This window comes from Styela clava, chromosome 4, assembly GCF_964204865.1.
Source record: "Styela clava chromosome 4, kaStyClav1.hap1.2, whole genome shotgun sequence".
Lineage (NCBI taxonomy): Eukaryota > Metazoa > Chordata > Ascidiacea > Stolidobranchia > Styelidae > Styela > Styela clava.
This window is the reverse complement of record NC_135253.1, coordinates 20395099-20414597: the sequence shown is the minus strand read 5'-3', so window position 1 is coordinate 20414597 and position 19499 is coordinate 20395099. Positions and strand designations below refer to the sequence as shown.

The 19499-nt window shown below is 33.6% G+C and overlaps 1 protein-coding gene across 1 annotated transcript in view; it reads left to right on the top strand.

Moving 5' to 3' along the window:
* Positions 1 to 18631, top strand: part of LOC120326601 (uncharacterized) — a 144184-nt gene extending 125553 nt beyond the window's left edge. The window contains exons 143-162 of the mRNA XM_078111542.1: positions 802 to 1026; positions 2178 to 2381; positions 2834 to 2938; positions 3269 to 3373; positions 4285 to 4394; positions 4939 to 5053; positions 5422 to 5535; positions 6190 to 6375; positions 7424 to 7510; positions 7915 to 8022; positions 8787 to 8882; positions 10470 to 10629; positions 10998 to 11088; positions 11613 to 11743; positions 12051 to 12252; positions 12621 to 12853; positions 13608 to 13825; positions 14627 to 14709; positions 15144 to 15314; positions 16291 to 18631. Coding sequence (XP_077967668.1) covers positions 802 to 1026; positions 2178 to 2381; positions 2834 to 2938; positions 3269 to 3373; positions 4285 to 4394; positions 4939 to 5053; positions 5422 to 5535; positions 6190 to 6375; positions 7424 to 7510; positions 7915 to 8022; positions 8787 to 8882; positions 10470 to 10629; positions 10998 to 11088; positions 11613 to 11743; positions 12051 to 12252; positions 12621 to 12853; positions 13608 to 13825; positions 14627 to 14709; positions 15144 to 15314; positions 16291 to 16309 — 2763 coding nt within the window. The 3' untranslated portion in view covers positions 16310 to 18631. The remainder of the gene's footprint in view (positions 1 to 801; positions 1027 to 2177; positions 2382 to 2833; positions 2939 to 3268; positions 3374 to 4284; positions 4395 to 4938; positions 5054 to 5421; positions 5536 to 6189; positions 6376 to 7423; positions 7511 to 7914; positions 8023 to 8786; positions 8883 to 10469; positions 10630 to 10997; positions 11089 to 11612; positions 11744 to 12050; positions 12253 to 12620; positions 12854 to 13607; positions 13826 to 14626; positions 14710 to 15143; positions 15315 to 16290) is intronic.
* Positions 18632 to 19499: the final 868 nt, after the last annotated feature.

Genomic DNA, 19499 nt, shown 5'->3' with positions numbered 1-19499 from the left:
CTTTTCTCTTTTTTTGCACAATAAAGATGACACTCTTTTTGTAGGCGGTTCGGTACTCCCGTAGTGTGTGTACCAGCTTAGGGTTAGGTCATAATTTTATTCCGATTCACCATATTTTAGTGTTATTACGAGTTCGGGGACTGTTTGTGTTAGCCAGGTGAATATACCCCCTGCCCCTGCCCATATGTTTCATTCCCTTTGCACAACTTTAGCATTTTATTTATCTACTTTATTTAAAGTACAATGTTTCTTGTGTGGTGTAATAGAATATCATGAACTGGGTCATATATAACAGAAACATAAAACATTTCTACTATAAATTTCACACAAAGATATACATATTCTAATATATTATTTAGCTGTAGTAACACATAAACAACTGTTGATGAACACAAACTAAGATTAGTATAATAACTTCCGAATTCTACATAATAAGTTTGGTTTTCTGCTACAGTTTCATGTAAATGCAGGGTGGTCGCTACTCAAAAAAAAATTTGTCAAACAGCTATTAATTTTCACAAAGAATAACTTTTACAAAGCTTTTTCAATGGCATATGTTATATCACACTAATAGATTCTCAAAATATCATCCATGAACTTCAGACCAGTTAACCTTAAATCAAAGCTTGTGTAACATTTTGAAGATCAACTTTTGGGATATCGTTCCAATTCCACCTGTTCCTATTCGCATTTTATTTGTGATCTCATCTGACCTTTAAATTTTTTGCTTTTCTAGCGGCCACTTTGCATTAGAAACTATCAACGTTTTTCTCTGTTTTAAAATTGATTTTATCTACTAAGGCCCTTGTCAAAGAGCAAAAGAACCAACTTGTGGAGATGGAAGCTGAGCAAGCCAGTGAAGGTGAAAGGTTATCCAGTGATTTGGACAAACAATCTAAGCAAGAGGAAGCTGAATTAGAAAGAAAACTCAAAGAAGAAATGGACAAGATGTTGAGAGAAAAGAAAAATAAACAAGAAACAGAAGCCAGGGCGAGAACTGATCTTACAGATGAAAAGATGCAACAGGTACATTTATTTTATCCTAATTCGTTAATCAGTAATCCACCTAAGCGTTAGGAATATGCTTGCCATCGCATCTTTGATTACCCTTTGTAAGATCGCAGGTTCGAATCCCATGCGGGGATGATCATGTGCGAGAGGATTGCTGGACTCTTCGCTGTCGTAGGGTGGTTCACGTAACCGGTCGGTTATGGCTTCCTCCACCATCTATGCTTCCGAAAAAACAGATAACTGGCTAACTAATTCCATACAGGACCTGGACTGGTAACCGGACGAGAGGCCGTGGTTCGCCATATGATTAAGCCATCTTATCGGCTTTCCTCTCCCCCGGGATAACTATTTAAATCATATCCTATCCACCAAACATGAATAAAGAATGTAAAAAGAAGCAAAATTGATAATTTAGGGTGAATGGAATTGTAAGAAACCAATACTGGTAATGGAGTAGCGACACCTGTGATTAAGCGTAACAGTATTTGATAATAGCATAAAAAGTCAAGGCGACCTGAATTTCAGGGAGACGCCTGGATATGAGCGAAATAGATCGGACTATGAGGCTAGCAATTTTAAAAGTTGTGAAAATTCATATCACTGTTAAGCACATCCCTTTTCACATATTTACTCAATTCAACATGCCTGTATTGTTAAAGTGGGCACAGTAACAATCTAAATTACCTAACTCTGATACATGGTAATTTTGTTAACTATGCTTTTCAATCAGACTGTTATGTAGTTTTTTGTGATTCAGTATTTTTGTATTACCTGAAATTGTGGGATTTGGGAAGTAATCCCAGCATTGTGCAGCACGTTACTTTACACATATCCACTCAGTTCATTAGGTATGTATTGTTGAAGTTAGTACAATGACAAACTGAAACTCATGCTTGATGCTTCTGCTATATTTCAGAGTATCTGGCCACAATAGCTGCAATGAGATTGAATGTCTCTGGTGAAAACTGCCAGCTTATATATTGTTTCTTTGTAAAGTCATTTTTAAAAATTGAAGATTCTAAATTCAGCTAATAAGCAATATAAGTTGAAAAGTTAATGCTGAAGTATATTTGAATTAGAAATTGAAGTTTTAATGTTTGTATTAGTATGCATAGATGTTTGTATTAGTCATTTATTGATTTGATTTAAAATATTCGTTACTCTAGCTTCTTGCTGCCCATCAACAAGAGCTTGAAGATCTTGAAAGGAAAACTTCAGTTGAGCAAAACCGCCAGAGAGTTGCATTGAGAGATAAACTTGCTGCTAGAAGACAACGTAAGATGAATGGTCTTCGTTCTCGTCAAGAAATTGAGAAAGAACAAGAAGAAATTGCACAAAAGAAAGAATTGGCCCAAGTCAAGGCTAAGACTGTAAGTAGAGTAAAATGTTATATTTTTCAAGCAAATTTTTCCACTTTCATTCTGAACAACAGCTCTGATTCTGAAAAACTTCAACAATACTTAGTATAGCACACTAAGTAGCAGCAAGTATTTCATTGTTGTAAAATTACTGCTTTGGATTTATGTGTGACAGTTGTTGCAAGAATGCTTGAATCATAAAGTAATAATAAAATTATTAGGATTTATAAGATATGTCTGGTTAACAAAAATTAGCAAAATATCAGAAAAATAGGCCAATCATGGAAATTCAATATATGTTTATAAATCATACATTAGTAATTCAAAATATTAAAATATGCCCTCTCTCTTTGGCAACTCATAAAATTTTAAACAGCTATTTTTCTAGAATTATAATTAATTCTTCAATCAGGAGATGCGTAATAGCCATACAAACTTTTTTTCAAGTAAATTTTTGATTTCAGATGAAAGAAGCGGAACGTAAAGCAATGATTGAAGGAATTCAGCAGAATGGAGCTGGATCAAGTGAAAGAGTGATTCAGAGAGTACTGGAGAAAAGGCACAAAGAGGTTCGAAAGAGGTTTATTTGAAAGCCGAGATATTCTCCAAAAGTTTAATAAAAATTATATATTAAATTATGAAATTATTAATCAAAATAAATAATATATAAACCAATGAAGCATATTCAAGCCCAACCAAAAAGAAAGAAAGGAATAGCAAAGTGTAGATGAAAGCATCGTGAGACTTGCGTTATTGACCATTCAATCACATATAAAACTGAAACTTGTATTTATCAAAAAAGCAAACCATGCGTATCTGTCAAGTTCATCAATTTAGTTTTGTGTTTTGTATTGCTTAAAGTGACCAATGAAAGTTTCATTTTTTTACAAATTTTTCAGGAGCTGAGAAATCTTGAAGATGAATTCGCACTTCGCAAGAAGATGTTGATTGCTCAAGCATTGAATGCATTAAAAGATGAATATAATGCAAAGAGAGAAGCAATGGTAAGTATCTTTCATATTTATTCTGGTGATGTTGCTATTATTTTGCAATAGCTCGATTCTACATTTCAAATATATGTTAGATATTATTTTGCTACACTGAAATTGCTAATGTTTCTTTTATTGCTTAATGATCTTGTCATTCTTGAAATGCCAGATGGTGCTCCCGAAGTATGTGCACAAAGATGGCGCACAACCTGAACCCTAGACTGGTACACATACTATGTTCAGGTTGTGCGCCATCTTGGTGCGCATACTTCTGGAGGTCCCAAAATTATTTAATTATTTATTTAATTATTATTTAAAATTATTTAATTACTTAATTAAACGTCACCTAAATTCCAGTCTTGTTTGTTTAAAGCTCATGCTCATAATAACCCAGTACTTCTAAAACAAACTAATATATTGAGTGTTTACAACATTTTAAAAATACCTCACGGTGCATCCTGAATTAATATTGTATTGAAGGTTTGAAGTCAGTGTTTTATCTCATGTTTTGAGGATTTTATGTAGGGACGTGTCATTCATTAGTTGATCAATCATCATAATTAGGTTTTCACTAATGTATACTACGGTGCTCAACAACCAAATATAATAAAAAATGGCATGAAAATATTACATCCTTAGTATAAGTATCCTCAGGAAAATAAAATGATCAGCTGTTCTATCAGTAAATCAGAAGCTGTTGTCCATTTAATGATTTGTCTATGAACTCTTACATAGGTTTATTCTTTTTGTTTATTTCGAAAAAATGTATGATGTCATAGGGCAAAAGAAAATAACTGCTATGGCAAATAATTTGTTCTACATAAGTTTATTCCTCCTATCAAGATGAAAGAAATGGAGCCGACTATACTTTTTAGGAAATGTTCTCAATTTTGTACTATCTATGGCAATTTGTGTTTTATCTTTAGTTAAAACGACATGAAGAGGAACTTGATCTTCTCAAAAAACAAGGATATTCTCCTGAAGAATTGGAACGGAAAACGAACGAGTTGAAAGAAAAACAAGCAAAAGAACTTGGGTAATTATATTTTCCTTTGCTTAAGTATGAAGGTTATATGCCAGTACTCACAATAATATACTTTAGAATATTATTTATGAATCTTCAAGGAATTTTTAATTGAAATTGATGAAAGCGTATTGGTTACATAAAACAAATCTTAACCGTGCAATATATATTGGTAAATGATAATTGATTGACATGTAAATCTCTATGTTTGAGTCTAATAGACTTCTATATCGATCTTCCGATTATACATTGTAGGCATTATAATTTAACTCTTTTCCTATCTGTTGCTTCTTCACCATAATCTCTGTTTAGTCCTCTAGTGGCAGCAGTAGCTTCCCTATCACCACTACCTCAACAAAGAAAAATTGGATAAAATATTTATTCAATTGTAAATGAGTATCATTGGTTCTAATGTATGGCTTCTAATGTTTTTTCACTCTACAATATATTCATGTTTGTACTTGTTTAAGAGCACAATTTTTAATATTGATTTTTAAGACTGAAACATCTAAAAAATTTGTAGAGCTAATGTATTATCATATATTCATTCATATAGTGACATCGACGAATCTCATGCCAAGAAACTGAAGGAAGCAGAATCTGGAGCTCTGTCTGACTGGGAACTGGAATATGCTCAAGCTAAACTCAAATTGAAAGAACAACATTATCAGGTTCGTCATCAGGATTATTTTTAAATATGGCATCAGGGGCACTGAGGTAATGTAACCATTCAGTTTAACTTTCTCATTTTTCTATCCGGCTGATATGGCAGACACAAGATGATATCTGTGCCAAGTTTACTGATCTATAGAATTAAACACCATGCCATCACTCTCTGCAAAATGATTAAGTTTACTACAAAAATTTCGTTGATGCAATTCTATGTACACATCCTTTTTTTAAACTTTGCAAACTCAAAGAATAGAATTTTAAAATCCAAATCGTCTGTTTAATATTGAAATCTTTTTTTTTAAATAGTAACTTATTACTTACTACTTTACCAAAATATTTCTACTAAATAAACTAAATTGTAACTTAGGAATTTGCTGAAGCCCTGAGGGATTTTGCTCCAAGTGCTTCACAGCAGCAAACAGCTGAACAGATAGAGGAGACAGCACGAAGATTGGAAGAAACAAAAGCAAGACTTGAGCAGGTATAAATAATCGCTGTAATTACATAACTATTATATTTATTGTTGTCTAACATGACTGTAAATTACTTACCCATTCAACTTCATTTTGCTGAAACCACTGTTCATGTCAATCAATCCCTCAACATCGTCTTTTGGGGTATTTTTTTTTGTCCTCAATCTAATATGGACCGATCAGGCCATGTTTGGAAGTTATTCCCAACGCCTTGTACTTCAGTATATTGGTCTCTGCAAGACTTCCTTAGGTGATGTGCCCCAGTAAATATTATTGTGGCTATTGACAGCAGAAAGGCAGCAGAAAATGTGCTCTAGCAGAAAATGAAGTGATTGACTTGCAATTTTGCGAAAAGAATGCAAATCTGTCTCTAATGCCGAAGAATTTGGAACATATTATTGAGAGAACACAACTTTCTGAATTTCTGAAACTTTGAAAACTTTTTTCAATCATAAACAAACAGAAGTTCTCAAACACAAACAAAATCAAATATATTTTTGTAGAAGTAATTAAGGAATTCATAGGTTTCGTTTTTTTGCGGTGTCAGACTGTACTTCGATTGTGACAGGTATATCTTTGATCAATATTTTTCCCATTATGTCATTTTCATTTCTATCATCATTTTCATGAAAGGATAACACTTATTGTCTTTACTTACACAGGAACAAAAAGAAGCGCAAGAAAAACTTGCCAAAGAACGAGATGAATGGGAAAAAGAACAAGAAAAACGGCTGAAGAAGGAAATGGCAGAATTCGAGAAAGAACTGGAGAAGGAAACGAAGAAAGAAAAAGAACAAGCTGAAAAGGCAGTCTCCAATTTGAACAAAAGAAAAGAAAAACTTTTGAAGGTACTTGTCATTGTTTTTTTCAATTTGATTTCTTTTTCATCAATACAATATGAATAATCCAATCTACTCATTTAGACACAACTATCTCAAACTGAAAACAACATATTTTTTCAAATCTACAATTACGGCATATAGTTGTATCCTGGCCCCGGAACCAATGCCATAAATTTTTTCAATACATTTCACTTAGTATTATTTTTTGCGAAAGAACACAATCTAGAGCAGTGGTTCTCAACCACTGGTCCGGTGCCGGTCCGCCACATATATTCTAATATTAATACATAGAACCTGCTACTTCAACTTTACAACATGCCCCGAAAGGACCTTGAAGCAATGTTGATATGGATCATGCAGAAACAAGAAATAAGTAAAATATGAAAGGGGGGACTCTATTAGGCAGTATGATAAGAAGTATTTGAAGCCAGATTTCACTACTGCTCCCAGCAGCGAAAAAGTACCGCTTCCCATGTGCCTAGTCTGCGCCAAAATTTTTTCAAATCGACGCAATAAAACCTGTAAAGATAACGAAATCGTGTGGAAGTTAATGCCCTACATCGCACAAACTTCATTAAAACGGCGTTTAACACGTATAATATCAAAAAGTCCGCAGCAAATTTCTCATTAAATTGTCTTGTTTTGCACCGCCTACTTTTGTCGTAATTGCATTTTTTTGATTACCGGTGTTTTGTGTTCATGACATATTTGGTTAAATTTTGAAGGCCGCCGGTCCGCAAAATTTGTTTTGAAATTTTACCGGTCCGTGAACTGAAAAAGGTTGAGAACCACTGATCTAGAGTAACCATAATAATATGTAAATCATGATGCAAATGCCATTGATTTTTCTTTTTTTTACATGTCTTTTTAAACAATTATTACAGACACTTGCATATGTGTAATTGGATCAGTCTACTTCCAATTGCTTCCTTCATTTTGCAAATGCATTTCATGCCAAATATACAAGGCTTGTTGAATGTTGTACAATGTAGCTTTTGAGAACACTAACATTACAAAAATTCTACTCTACAACATCATTCTGATTTATCTTTAGGACAAACGTAACAAGATGAAGGAAGATATTGAAAGAGCTTCAGCTGCTGGTGCAAGTGAAGAAGAAATTGGAAAAATAATGCAACAGGTATTGTGTATTATTAGCTATGGTCTAGTATTCATATTGTACAAGTTTTTTGAAGATAGGTCCTACGTTTGCCAATGTTTGTTTTTGAGAAGAGTGGTATTAACCTGTTGAAGTTGTTAGATTAAAATAAGATTTTCGTATTTATCTTGAGGTAGAAGAAAGCCGATAATACAGTTTATCCCTATGGCAAACCACAGCCTCTCATCCAGTTGCCATTCCATGTTGGGTTTGAGATTAGTTAACAAGTTATTTGTTGTTGTATTGAAAATTTGAACTAAAAACAACATCGTAAAAAAAATTACCTGTAGAAAAAATGTGTTGCCGCAATACTATTTGTACGACACAATGTGTATTCTATTTTCATTTACTTCAGTAATGATACAATATGTGTAAACATTTTCTAGCACGAGAAAGAAGTTGAGCAATTGTCCAACAAAATGGATGCAGAGAAGATGAGAATGCAAGGTAAACTTGCAGAAAGACTAAAGAAAAGAAGAAATGAAAAGTTGCAGGTTTGTTTTTGAGTAATCAATATATATCAAACTTGATATACTGTGAAATAAGGATCTTTCACATGCAATTAAACAGGCATTTCTATCCATAAACTACAATCCAAGCATTAAAGTGACATACTGCAATATGTTACAATTTTATCACCATCTATGGTATATATTATGTTGAGATATGTATATAGTGTGATATCGCTAGGTGACGCTATTGACTGTACTTGAACTTGTATATACGAGACTGTAATTATTCGTGTTCGATCAGTGCACTTGTTACGTGTCATTTACTTCTCAGTCTGCTACTGCTATGGTGTCTTTGAAGTGCTTGACTCTTACAAAAAAAAAGTGATGTAATGGAAACTTAGTAAAAAACTAAAGGCAGAATACACTACAGACTGCCATCATCATGTTTTTCCCATGATCCTTTTTCCTCACACATTTCAAGCAGTCATTCATATCAAGCAATATGTAAGATGCTACTATTAATCGGAAAATTCAGAATCTTTACGGGTCAACATTACTTACCCAATTTAGTACTAGGTTTCGTTGGGACAAGATGTTTGGACCAAAAATGTGTAATCTGCGATACCAGCAGAGTTAATTCTAATGCTCAAACAGTAAAGTACCTAGTGAGTTAAACTGAAACCAACTACCAGCCTGTATTAAATCAAGCAGATAATAATTTTGAGTAATAATTTCCCATTCAAAGGAAAGTATGAAATTCAAAAAATACATGAAATATTTATTCACTCTATTACCACTGTTTTCAGACCAAGAAAGCAGAGATCAAAACTAAAGGCGCTGAGGCAAGAAAGGAAATTGAAAATGAACAACAGAAGGAAATTCAAAAAATAAGAGAAAAACAGGTAAGAGATGGTTCCCAGTAAACTTAATCAAATAACAGTTTTAAAAATGAGATTTAATGTTTTTGCTCTTATTGATTTTCAGTGTCATATTCATGATTTTAATAAAAGCCCACCTCCTAAACACAATCTAATGCAGATGCTAATGTAGGTATATTTGGGGTAGAACCTGTTCCATGTTAACAGTCATAGTCAGTGATAGATCCAGCATTTTCATCCATTGCCCACTCAGTTTGAGGTGCATGTTAACACCAGTTAACAAAATAATAAAAATCTATAATATCTCAATATAAAAACATATTTAACATACTTGATAAAGTTAAATATAGTGTCTTCTCTCTGATCACACCAATTCATATGAGGTGCAGTCGTAGTATAGCAAGATTGTAATTAGGTGAGCTGTGTGGTTCAAATCATCTTATGCATGTACATTCAGACTTTTCAAGTATTCAAATATCTTCAAATATTGGGTTAGCTATATGACAAAGTCTTTTTTTCCCTTTCCTCCCCCCAAGAAAATATGAAAGTAGTATTGCATGAAACATTGTAAAATTAAACAAAAATGCAGAAAAATAAATCAATTGAAAAAACAGGCATAAAATTGACGAGAAGTCACAAAAGACTATCAAATCAGTGTCAGTGACACCACAGTTGCTCAGTATGGCAGCATCCTATAGCATATATGATTATTTTAATCTTACCATCAAATAGTACTCCCGTAGTGTGTGTACTTAGTTAAGGTTAGGCCATAATTTTATTCCGATTTTCCGTATTTCAGTTCTATTATGAGTTCGGGGACTGTCTGTGTTAGCCAAGTGAATATACCCCCTGCCCATACGTTTCAGTCCCTTTACACAACATATGTAAAATAGGCGAACAAAATTAGTTACCCCCATATTGGTTCACACACTTCTGGAGCGCCATAGTGTTATCTCTCCAGCCACACCAATTCATATGAGGTGCAGTAGAAATAAAGCAAGATAAAAACCAGATGAGCTGTGTGTTTCGAATCATCTTATGCAATTAGATTCAGATATTTATTTTTTTAAATTGCATGAAACATTGTACAATTAAACAAGCGCATTGAAAAAAATATATCAAATAAAAAACAAGCATAAAATTGACGAGAAGTCACAAATGACTATCAAGTCAGTGTCCGTGTCACCACAATTGCTTAGTATGGCAACATCCTCCAAGATATATTTATTTGGCGCTCCAGAAGTGTATATACCAATATGGAAGTAACTAATTTTGTTCGCCTACTCTACATCAAGTTGTGTAAAGGGACTGAAACCTATGGGCACACGGTATATTCACTTGGCTCACACAGACAGTCCCCGAACTCGTAATATAGCGCACCAAAGCACCAAGATGGCGGACACCGGAAAGTTGTTTGTGTACCAGGTTATGGTTAAGACATAATTTCATTCTAATTTTCCTGATTTTAGTTCTATTACGAGTTTGGGGACTAGCAAAGTGACTCCCGTAGTATTTGTACCTTAAATAATGTAGTGCCCCCAATTGTTCAGTATGGCAGCATCCTCAGGGACATGGATATTTTTTTTAAATATTTCATCAATATTTATACAGGCTCGTGCGCTGGATGAAGCAACATTTGCACTTGATCATGTTTCAAGTTCAAGCTCTTCTTCTTCTTCATCTTCTTCATCATCTTCCTCCTCCAGTTCATCAAGCTCAAAGTCATCTCGCAGACAATCTTTGAAACAAGAAGAAATTCTAACTCAAAGAGGTGAATTTTTTTTCTATTTTTCCTTTTTTACTAGTGTTCCATGTTGAAATGAAAAGTTTTATTGATGTTTTATTGATTGTATTGATGGGTCAAAAGTATAAATAAAAACTAGAAAAGTGGTGCAAAATTCTCAATTGAATAAACATAATGTAAGAACTAGAGGAATTTCTAACATATATATATGTGCATTGTGCAGGAATATGCACTTCAAACAATACCAAGTTGAAATCGCTAAACAGTATCAGATCGTTTCATTCTAGCATTTACATTGGTGAGAAACATTTGTAACTTTATTTATGAACTTGGGATCTCATCAAGGTTTGAAAGTCTTATTTGTACGAGTATTTATTCAACCACTTTTTTTTTAGAATTTGATCCATCTCTTCAAACCTTTGATCCTTCTGTACTTGCTGCTGCTGGAATGTTGCAGGGACAATATGCAATGTCTGCACCACTGAGGTTGGTTTTGAAATAACTTGATAAATAAATAAGATTAGTATAATGTTTTGTTTTTGCATTGATTTTATTTTATCTTGCAATAGTCCTTTTATCTTCACTCATTATGCACTTATCATGGGCTGAATTTGATTGGTAATTGTAGCTGGCTTTTTTTTGGTAACAGTAAGTCAAGTAAAAAAATCACTAATTTGTTAGGCCAGGGATGGGCAAGGTTTTTGGATCAGGGGTCAAAAATTTTGCCCGCCCAAACTGACGGGCTATAGACGTAATAACTTATATTTTATGAATATGAAGTGTTACAAGAGCATGGAAGTGTAAAACAATAAGCCTTGTGCCAAAACTAAATTTAATCAATTTCAACAAATTCCTTGAGCTATTTTTAGCCAACACATCAAAATTCGTTTTGAATTGGTTGTGGCATCATCAGGCGGGCCAAATTTGCCTGTTTGCCCATGTCAGTGTTAGGCTCTTTCCTTTCCCCAGAATAAATATAAAAATTCTATCTTTCCTTTTTTACTTTTCAGTGAAGAAGAATTGAACAAGTTGTTGATGGCTTCCCCACTGTATCAGACATTACAAGAAATTCGAGACAATTTATCTTCTGAAAAGTTGAAAAATGATGCAAACCTCATATCTGGAGAATTTGTTGGACCAGGTATGATAATTGTTAGAAAATTTCAAATCGATTTTTTCATTCATTATAATATTGCTGTATTCCGAATAAATCATTTTTACAGATTTAATTCATGCATTTCAAAATTTTGTATTATTGTTTCTTTTAAATAATTTAAATAATTATAGTACAAATTATGATGCATGTTTTTTATGCCGATATCTTCACCCTCCGAACAATAATATAATGAATGAAGTTTCTCCCATTTGTTCTGGTTTTTGCTCTAACCTTTGTGACTAGTAACACTTCACTGTTTTTTTTTTTAATTATTCAACTAAACTTGTTGCAGATGTCAACAGTTCTGATACGACATTGATACCTACGCCTTTATCCTCACTGAACGCCAGAGATCTGATTGTATACAAGTTTGGTACATTCATACTGAAACTGCTTCGCACTCATTGTAACTATCCACCAACTAATTTACTTGTTGCGCAGAAAGTGCCTGCACAACCTGAACTAAAGAATAATGCTTTTAGAGGATCGTTCTGGTGAGACATGGTTTTCAATTATAGTGTGTGTCAAGTATAAATATTCATTAATTCACTGCTTAAATATTAATTCAATATTCGCTGAGTGCTCACTGAAATGCCTACGACTTCTTCATATGTGTATCAGAATATACAACCTCTTATTTCTCCAGAGGATCATGCTCAAAATTAAAAATAGGAAGCCCTTGTTATAACCTTGATGGTGGCGTCCAGCGGAGGGGAGGGTTCTTCTGAACAAAAAATATTTCTGAATGATTTAAATTCTTTCTTGGACCATTTTGAAATCATCATTTTTTTCCTGAGCAATGATCATGAGCATCCCCATTTTCTTTTAATTTTAATCATATTCAGTATTATTTTTTTTAAAGCTTTGATGAAGGCAATGGTATTCTTTATGTCAAACTTGCTCGTCTTCGCGAAGATTCCGTTGGAAGATTTGTGATGTTACTCGTACACTCGATGTCTCACATAGCATCAGAGAATCTCAACGATGACGCAGATCCAAGATTTATGTCAGAATTTTATAAAGGACTTGCAACCTTGTGTGATGATCTATTTTTCTCACGGTACAAGGGTGGAAAACCGAATGATGTCAATCAAGGTAAGGAGGGTTGGTTTATTATTCCGGAGCTCCCGAGGTATGTGTACCAAGAGGGTGCACAACCTGAACATAGTATGTGTACCAGGTGAGGGTTCAGGCTGTGCGCCAACTTAAAGCACATACCTCCGGAGCGCCACTGTTCTTATGTTCATATGAAACAATGTATAATGTCATATGTAATCCTTCTCTATTATAGAGATAGGGCTTTGTCTTCAAACACTGATCAATCTGTTCGACTCAATCCTATCTTTTGGGGTTTGTAAGGAATTACTTTGCAGAGTGTGAGACTCTCTCCCCAATCCCAATATAATTTGGTAGCTGGCTACCTGCATTGTAGTGGCTTTCTAACAGACTCTGATGGCCCTAAGTATTGTTACCACCATCATGTATTGTTACCACCATCATGTATCAAAAACTTTGAATCCTGTTTTGTTATATGTTTTGTTTTGACTAAAGCAATAAATCTTCTCACTCTCTCTCTTAGATTTCACACTGATTCTTCGTGCAATAATGATACAAAATTTTTGCATCATCTCCAGCTAATATCTTGCACATAATCATCAGGGATACAACCCACGAACCCACGCAGGGTAATTGGTGGTGGGATGGCAGGCATATCCATGCCGCTTGGAATGATGATGTGTTGATAACCGAGCCAATTTATTCTGCAACTTTTTTCCATTTAGATATTTAAAAATCATGTAAATATCTGTACTGTTTCATTGATTTAAACATGTTTTTTCAATTTTCTTAGGATCCAAAGCGCACGTTTCCGAAATTGAAATCAGTCAAGATCTGTTGGACATCAGATTACCTGAACAAGCAAAGAGAAGAGGGCTATATCCTGTAACAGATGAGAAACAGGCTTTTACTCAGAGAGCTATTGAGAAAAGACTTGCTAAATATGATAAAACTGGCATCAGTGGGAAAGTTAGAAGTGAACTTGGAGACATAGAACAAAAAATGATGGAGGTTAGTTTGTCACATAGTTCACATTTGTTTCATTATTGCCATCTAGCTAGTTGGACAGCTTCAATTCGAAGTAACAAAATATGTGAAAGCTGTTTGGAAGAAAACACAAAAACATAGATGTTTGATTTTGAAACTTTAATCCAAGTGGGGAAACCATGAAAAAGCTGTTGAGAAAATGATGAAGATGTATATATTCGATTTTTAAACTTTTGAACGGTAACGTTTTATTGAAATATTTTGGGAATAGTGCTTCAAACTATCTATTTCTCATTTATTTCCTTAGAATATTTTCAAATAATAATTTTTTTTCAAATTTTAACATTAGCTTTATTGTCTGGAAACCTGCATGTTATCTCATACAACAATTGTGCTCATTCTGTATAAACAATTTATCGTGATTAGTTGACGTGTGAAATTATTATTTTTTACTAATTATCATAATTTTTTATTATAGATTTGAAATGCTTTCAAATGTATTGGTTTTATTCACACAATTTTTTTCAAATCATTTCAGGTATTTTCGAATAATAATTATGTATGAGATGATTGCTAACCTCCTTTCCGTAGACTTATCAGTTGAAGTTCCAAGAAACTAAAATAAATACCTATATGACAATACCTACCTATTAACTATATGACAAGGTCGTCTTATAATCTTTCCCCAGGATAATTATGAAAATTCTATTCATTTGGATTCATTCTATTCATCACATGTCACCAATTTCATTTTTGCCTTGTTGCATAACATTCCAAAATTAGGCTAATATGTGAATGATTATAAAAATTACTTCTTTACACCAGGCCCGTGATGAAGGAACTTTAAATGAAATTGATCAACGATTATCAAAACTGATGCCAGATATTGGACCAACTAACTTATCAAGGTATTCTAGCTTTTGAGAGTCAAAAATTTTCTTTTGGCATTATTGTGAATGTTTAACGCAGACCTAAAATATGCTTCTCTATTTCAGTAAATAAAATTACATCCCAAAGTCTTATTTTTTATAGTACTACTGGTAAATGCATCCGAAACAAATAACTGGCAAACTAATTCCATACCCGACATGAACTTGTCGAAGGAGATACTGTGGTTCGCTATATACTGCCATTTTGTGAGGTCATGATTTTCAACATTTAAGCTGTCTCATCTCATCTCTTTTCTCTCCCAGTGATAAATATGAAAATCATTTTGATCATGTGAATCATATTTATTCGGCCAAAAAATAAAAAAAGAATTTTCTTGTTTCATCAGACTTTCCTCCTTCTGTCTTTAGATCACCAATTTTATATATTTCAATAAACATTCTTTTTTAATCAGCACAATACAAGAAGACAATGAATTCGATAAACTTACAATGGAATTCTCATCTTTGACCCGCGAAGTCAGTGATATTAGAGAACAGCTACCCCATGCCAATGGAAAAGATCAAGAAACATTGAGAAATAAATTGAATAATGTTGAAATTAAATTGTCAGCTGTACAGCAAAAGTAAGTTTAATTTGTCAATAAAATAACCTTGCTATCAGTTGGGGTTATGTTAGACTAACTCTCTTTTTTTGCTTTATATCTTTGCACACATGGATATGCACATAATGCAAGAATACTGTAGTAAGAAAAAAGATGACTATTCTATTTAATTCAAGAGTCTTGTTGCACAATAATGCAGATGAAACTTCTTAGAAATACATTTGCAGTAAAATTCATGAATAAAATATGGTAGTCATCTTTAATATTTACATTCATGAATCAAATAAAATTACCTCGGTTGTACCTTTACTATGTAGTTTACACTTCATCCTGAGCATTCAAATTAAGGATGCTAGTTACCGTTCTTGGGTTCCTTATGTAGAATCCTCTGGTGGGTAACTAGGTGCAAGGGCAATGTGAGACACCTTGCCTTTCCACTGTGATCTGTGTAATCATTGGTGCATTGTGACCTTTTCCACTACCCAAGCCTTGTGTATTTGGAGTTATTAACTGGCTAATTATCACCATACCTTATATGAACTCAGGCTCTGCGATGTGGCACAACGCGCTAAGCATTAGGAACATGCTCGCCGCTGTGGGGTGGTTCACGTAACTGCTGGTCAGTTTCAGCTTCCTCCACCATCAAGTCTATATGCCCAGCATTGACTGGTAACTGGACGAGAGGCTGTGGTTTGCCAGATGAGTAAGACGCCTTATCAACTTTCCATTCCCAGGGGTAAATATGTAAATCTTATCTGACTTGTTGAACAGATGGGGATATGGTTCACCACCCATTTTTATTTTCGATGTAATGTTTGAAAACATTAAAATTCAAACAACATTTTCTCGAATCATCAATATGCATATCGATCGATATTTGAAAATTTTGTTCCTAACATTAAGTTGGGGAATAGTTACATTCAAGACAACCTAAGTTTATTTGTGATAGAATCTATTCATTAAATATTTTTCTTTCATACCTAAACTATATTTCTAGGTTGAAAGAATCAAGTTAAGTTCATCTTTGATCCTTCGAAGCAACAATCTATCAGCAAGCTATTTTCAACAATTTGTAAAGACTTGTGCAAGCAATAACAACGACAATAAGTTTTGTTCAATCTATCAATGAAAGAGTTAGAAATAATTTACTATTTTTTTCAATTCACGTACTGTTCCGATTATTACACTTTTCCAACATAAATTATTTTGAAAAAATGTTTGTATAATCCCTTATTACACATAGCGGGTACTGCTTTTGCTAGAATATTGTTTATTTTTGCTATAAAATGTTAATTTATATTTATAAAAACATACCGACAGTGACTTTCTTCATTCTATTCCACTGTATTATATATTTTAACAGGGGTATGGGGAGTTGTCTAAAGGGATTGGTTTATTTGTAAATCCTGATTATTGGGCAAACGTTGCAATAGATTTTTATGTACTTACAACAATCTTCTATTTTTAATTGAAATGCTGTGAAGAAAGATCATGCGTGAGATAACTGCTATACTTTTCTTCTTTGGAGATGGTTTCATGTCCTCACGCAAAATTAACTGAATATCGAATTTTGCCTTCTTCTCGAATTTCATCTTAACTGGAATAAATGTGGAAATCCTATTCTATTGTGGTTGTCTATTGATTAAACATCACTGTTGATTGTAAAAGTCGCTTTTGATTACCAAAGATATTGGGGCAATTTTATAAGTTCATAATTTTCATGTGCAAATCTTTTCTATCAAAGAGTTTTGCTCAATATTTTGTGTGCCATCGAGTATTCTTAACTCAGGTTTCTTATTTCAAGTCTCTATGAGCTTTTAAATAATATAAAGTCTTATTTATCAAATATTATTGTGATGAACCCTTCATTCACTTGGTACATCTAGCTCCTCTCTGACACTCCCCTGTCACACCCCCATTCACTGTATTCAACTACAGGGCACATCAACTGCACTTACTTTACTTGTAGAACTATTATTGTATATTATTACTGTGCTTATTAATGATAGAAATTGAGCTTAATATTCGTGTGCTAGATTGATTTAACAATTTCTTTATATTTCTTCTTTATAAATACATTGTAGAGTAAAATCGTCCTCCAATTTTTGGTAAACAAAAAAAAAATATTTTTGTACAAATTTTTATTTTTACAATTGTGTGAATTATCATGCTACCATTATTTTACTGATTCACAAGCATGTTTTGCTGACATCTGACAAATAATCCTGATTTTCTCGTGCGCCACATTCTCAAACATATGTGTCTAATTTCTATTCTGACTTTTAATATGTTGTCCTAATATCAGAAAAGCATAAATATTATTTATATTCCTAGAATCCTGGAAAATTTTAAAAAGAGCAGTTTAAATTTATAAGCAAAAACAGTCCAGACCAAACAAATCCCTTTACACAAAAATTAGTCTTAAAATTTGTCTGAAATTTTTGATAGTTACTCGAAATCAACACCAAAATTTATTGATTTAAAAAAATGTGCAACCAGTGATACCAAACAATTTTATTACTTGTAAACGATTAAATTCTTCATGCTTATCTTGGGCATGACCAGTGATGGGATTCAAAATTTTGAGAACAGGTTCTCTTCCCATCGAACTCTTTAACAACAGGTTCCCTCATTTCAGTAAATCATGCCGATCCAAAACATCGTGCAAACGGCGCTACAGAAGCGTTTTTACCAATATGGAGTTAACTAATTTTGTTCGCCTACTTTACATCAAGTTATGTAAAGAGACTGAAACCTATGAGCAGAGGGTATATTCACTTGGCTAACACAAACAGTCCTCGAACTCGTAATAGAATAAGGAAAATCAGAATAATATTATGGCTCAAACCTAACCTGATACACATACTACGGGAGTACCATGCAAACAACCCTGGATCCCGCAAATGTGATTAATATTTCAGAAAAATACGTATCAAAAATTGAACTGGAAATGCTTAAAAAATCATATAATTTACTGTTTCCAAAAAGTTCTCAACTCTTTCTGTAGCCAAAGTCAAAGCTTGAAAGCATGTGATAAATATTTGCTAATAGTATTCATAGCGTTGCATAGTTTGTAAATATATCAGTGCTTCAAATTTTTTAGATGCAATTTAGTGTTTCTTTTCGCAAAATATCATCTTTATTATCCTTTGCAGTATTAGATTGCTTTAGATTCCACCAAAGTTCTTGGGACCAATCTTCGAAGTTTTGAAGGTGGATTATAATTGGCCAACTATCAAAACTTGTAAAAAGTTTCATGAGTGGCCCAAATATTCGATTAGTATTTTTTTTTCTATTATGTAGTATTCTATTTAGTTGCAGTGGTCGTTGATTATTAATTTTTTCACTTTATTTGTAAATAAACACATCGAACACTAACATACATGTGTATTTATGTGACAGGTTCACAGACATTTCAGCCCGGACGTTGCGGCCCACACAGACTCTTTAACTTCAAATTCATCTCCACTGTAGTCAATTATAATGACGAAATAGTAATAAGGATGGAATAGGATTAACTTATTTAGGCAGGACGAGGGGAAAGCCGTTAGTACGGCTTAATCATAGGGCACATCACGGCAGCTCCTCCGTGCTATCAGTCTAGGTCGCGTATGGGATTATTTAGATAATTATTTTGCTTTTAGATACATTGACTAAATGGTAAAGGAAGCCGTAACCGACCAGCGGTTACGTGAAGCACCCTACGACGACGACGACGACGAATCCAGCAATCCTCTCGCACATAATTATCACCCACGGGATACGAATCTGCAAACTGCGAACCCATGCTTTGGCAAAGCGTATTCTTAACGCTAAGCACGCGCCGAGTCGAATACTTAGCTTCCATTAACTGAATGTGTAACTGTGGCGTTCGAGCGTCGTTGAAAAAACGATTCTCCGCACTCGAGCCTGGAAAGAAACTTCCTCGGGCCAAAACGTCTGTATACACTTATACAGTGTGTGGTAAAGCGAATAGTTCTTCCCAATAACATTGACAAATTTATCGCGGGGATGTATGTGCATAGGTGCCGCTGCTCGATAACTAGTATTGGTTTCTCGCGTCTCATTCAACTTTAAATATGGCCTATTTATATTTTAATTTATTGTAATTTGTACGTTTGTGCCTATTTCAAGTATTGTGAGAAATAAACTACTGATTACTTTTTTTTCAATTTGACAACGATTTATTCCTAATACTGCTGATTA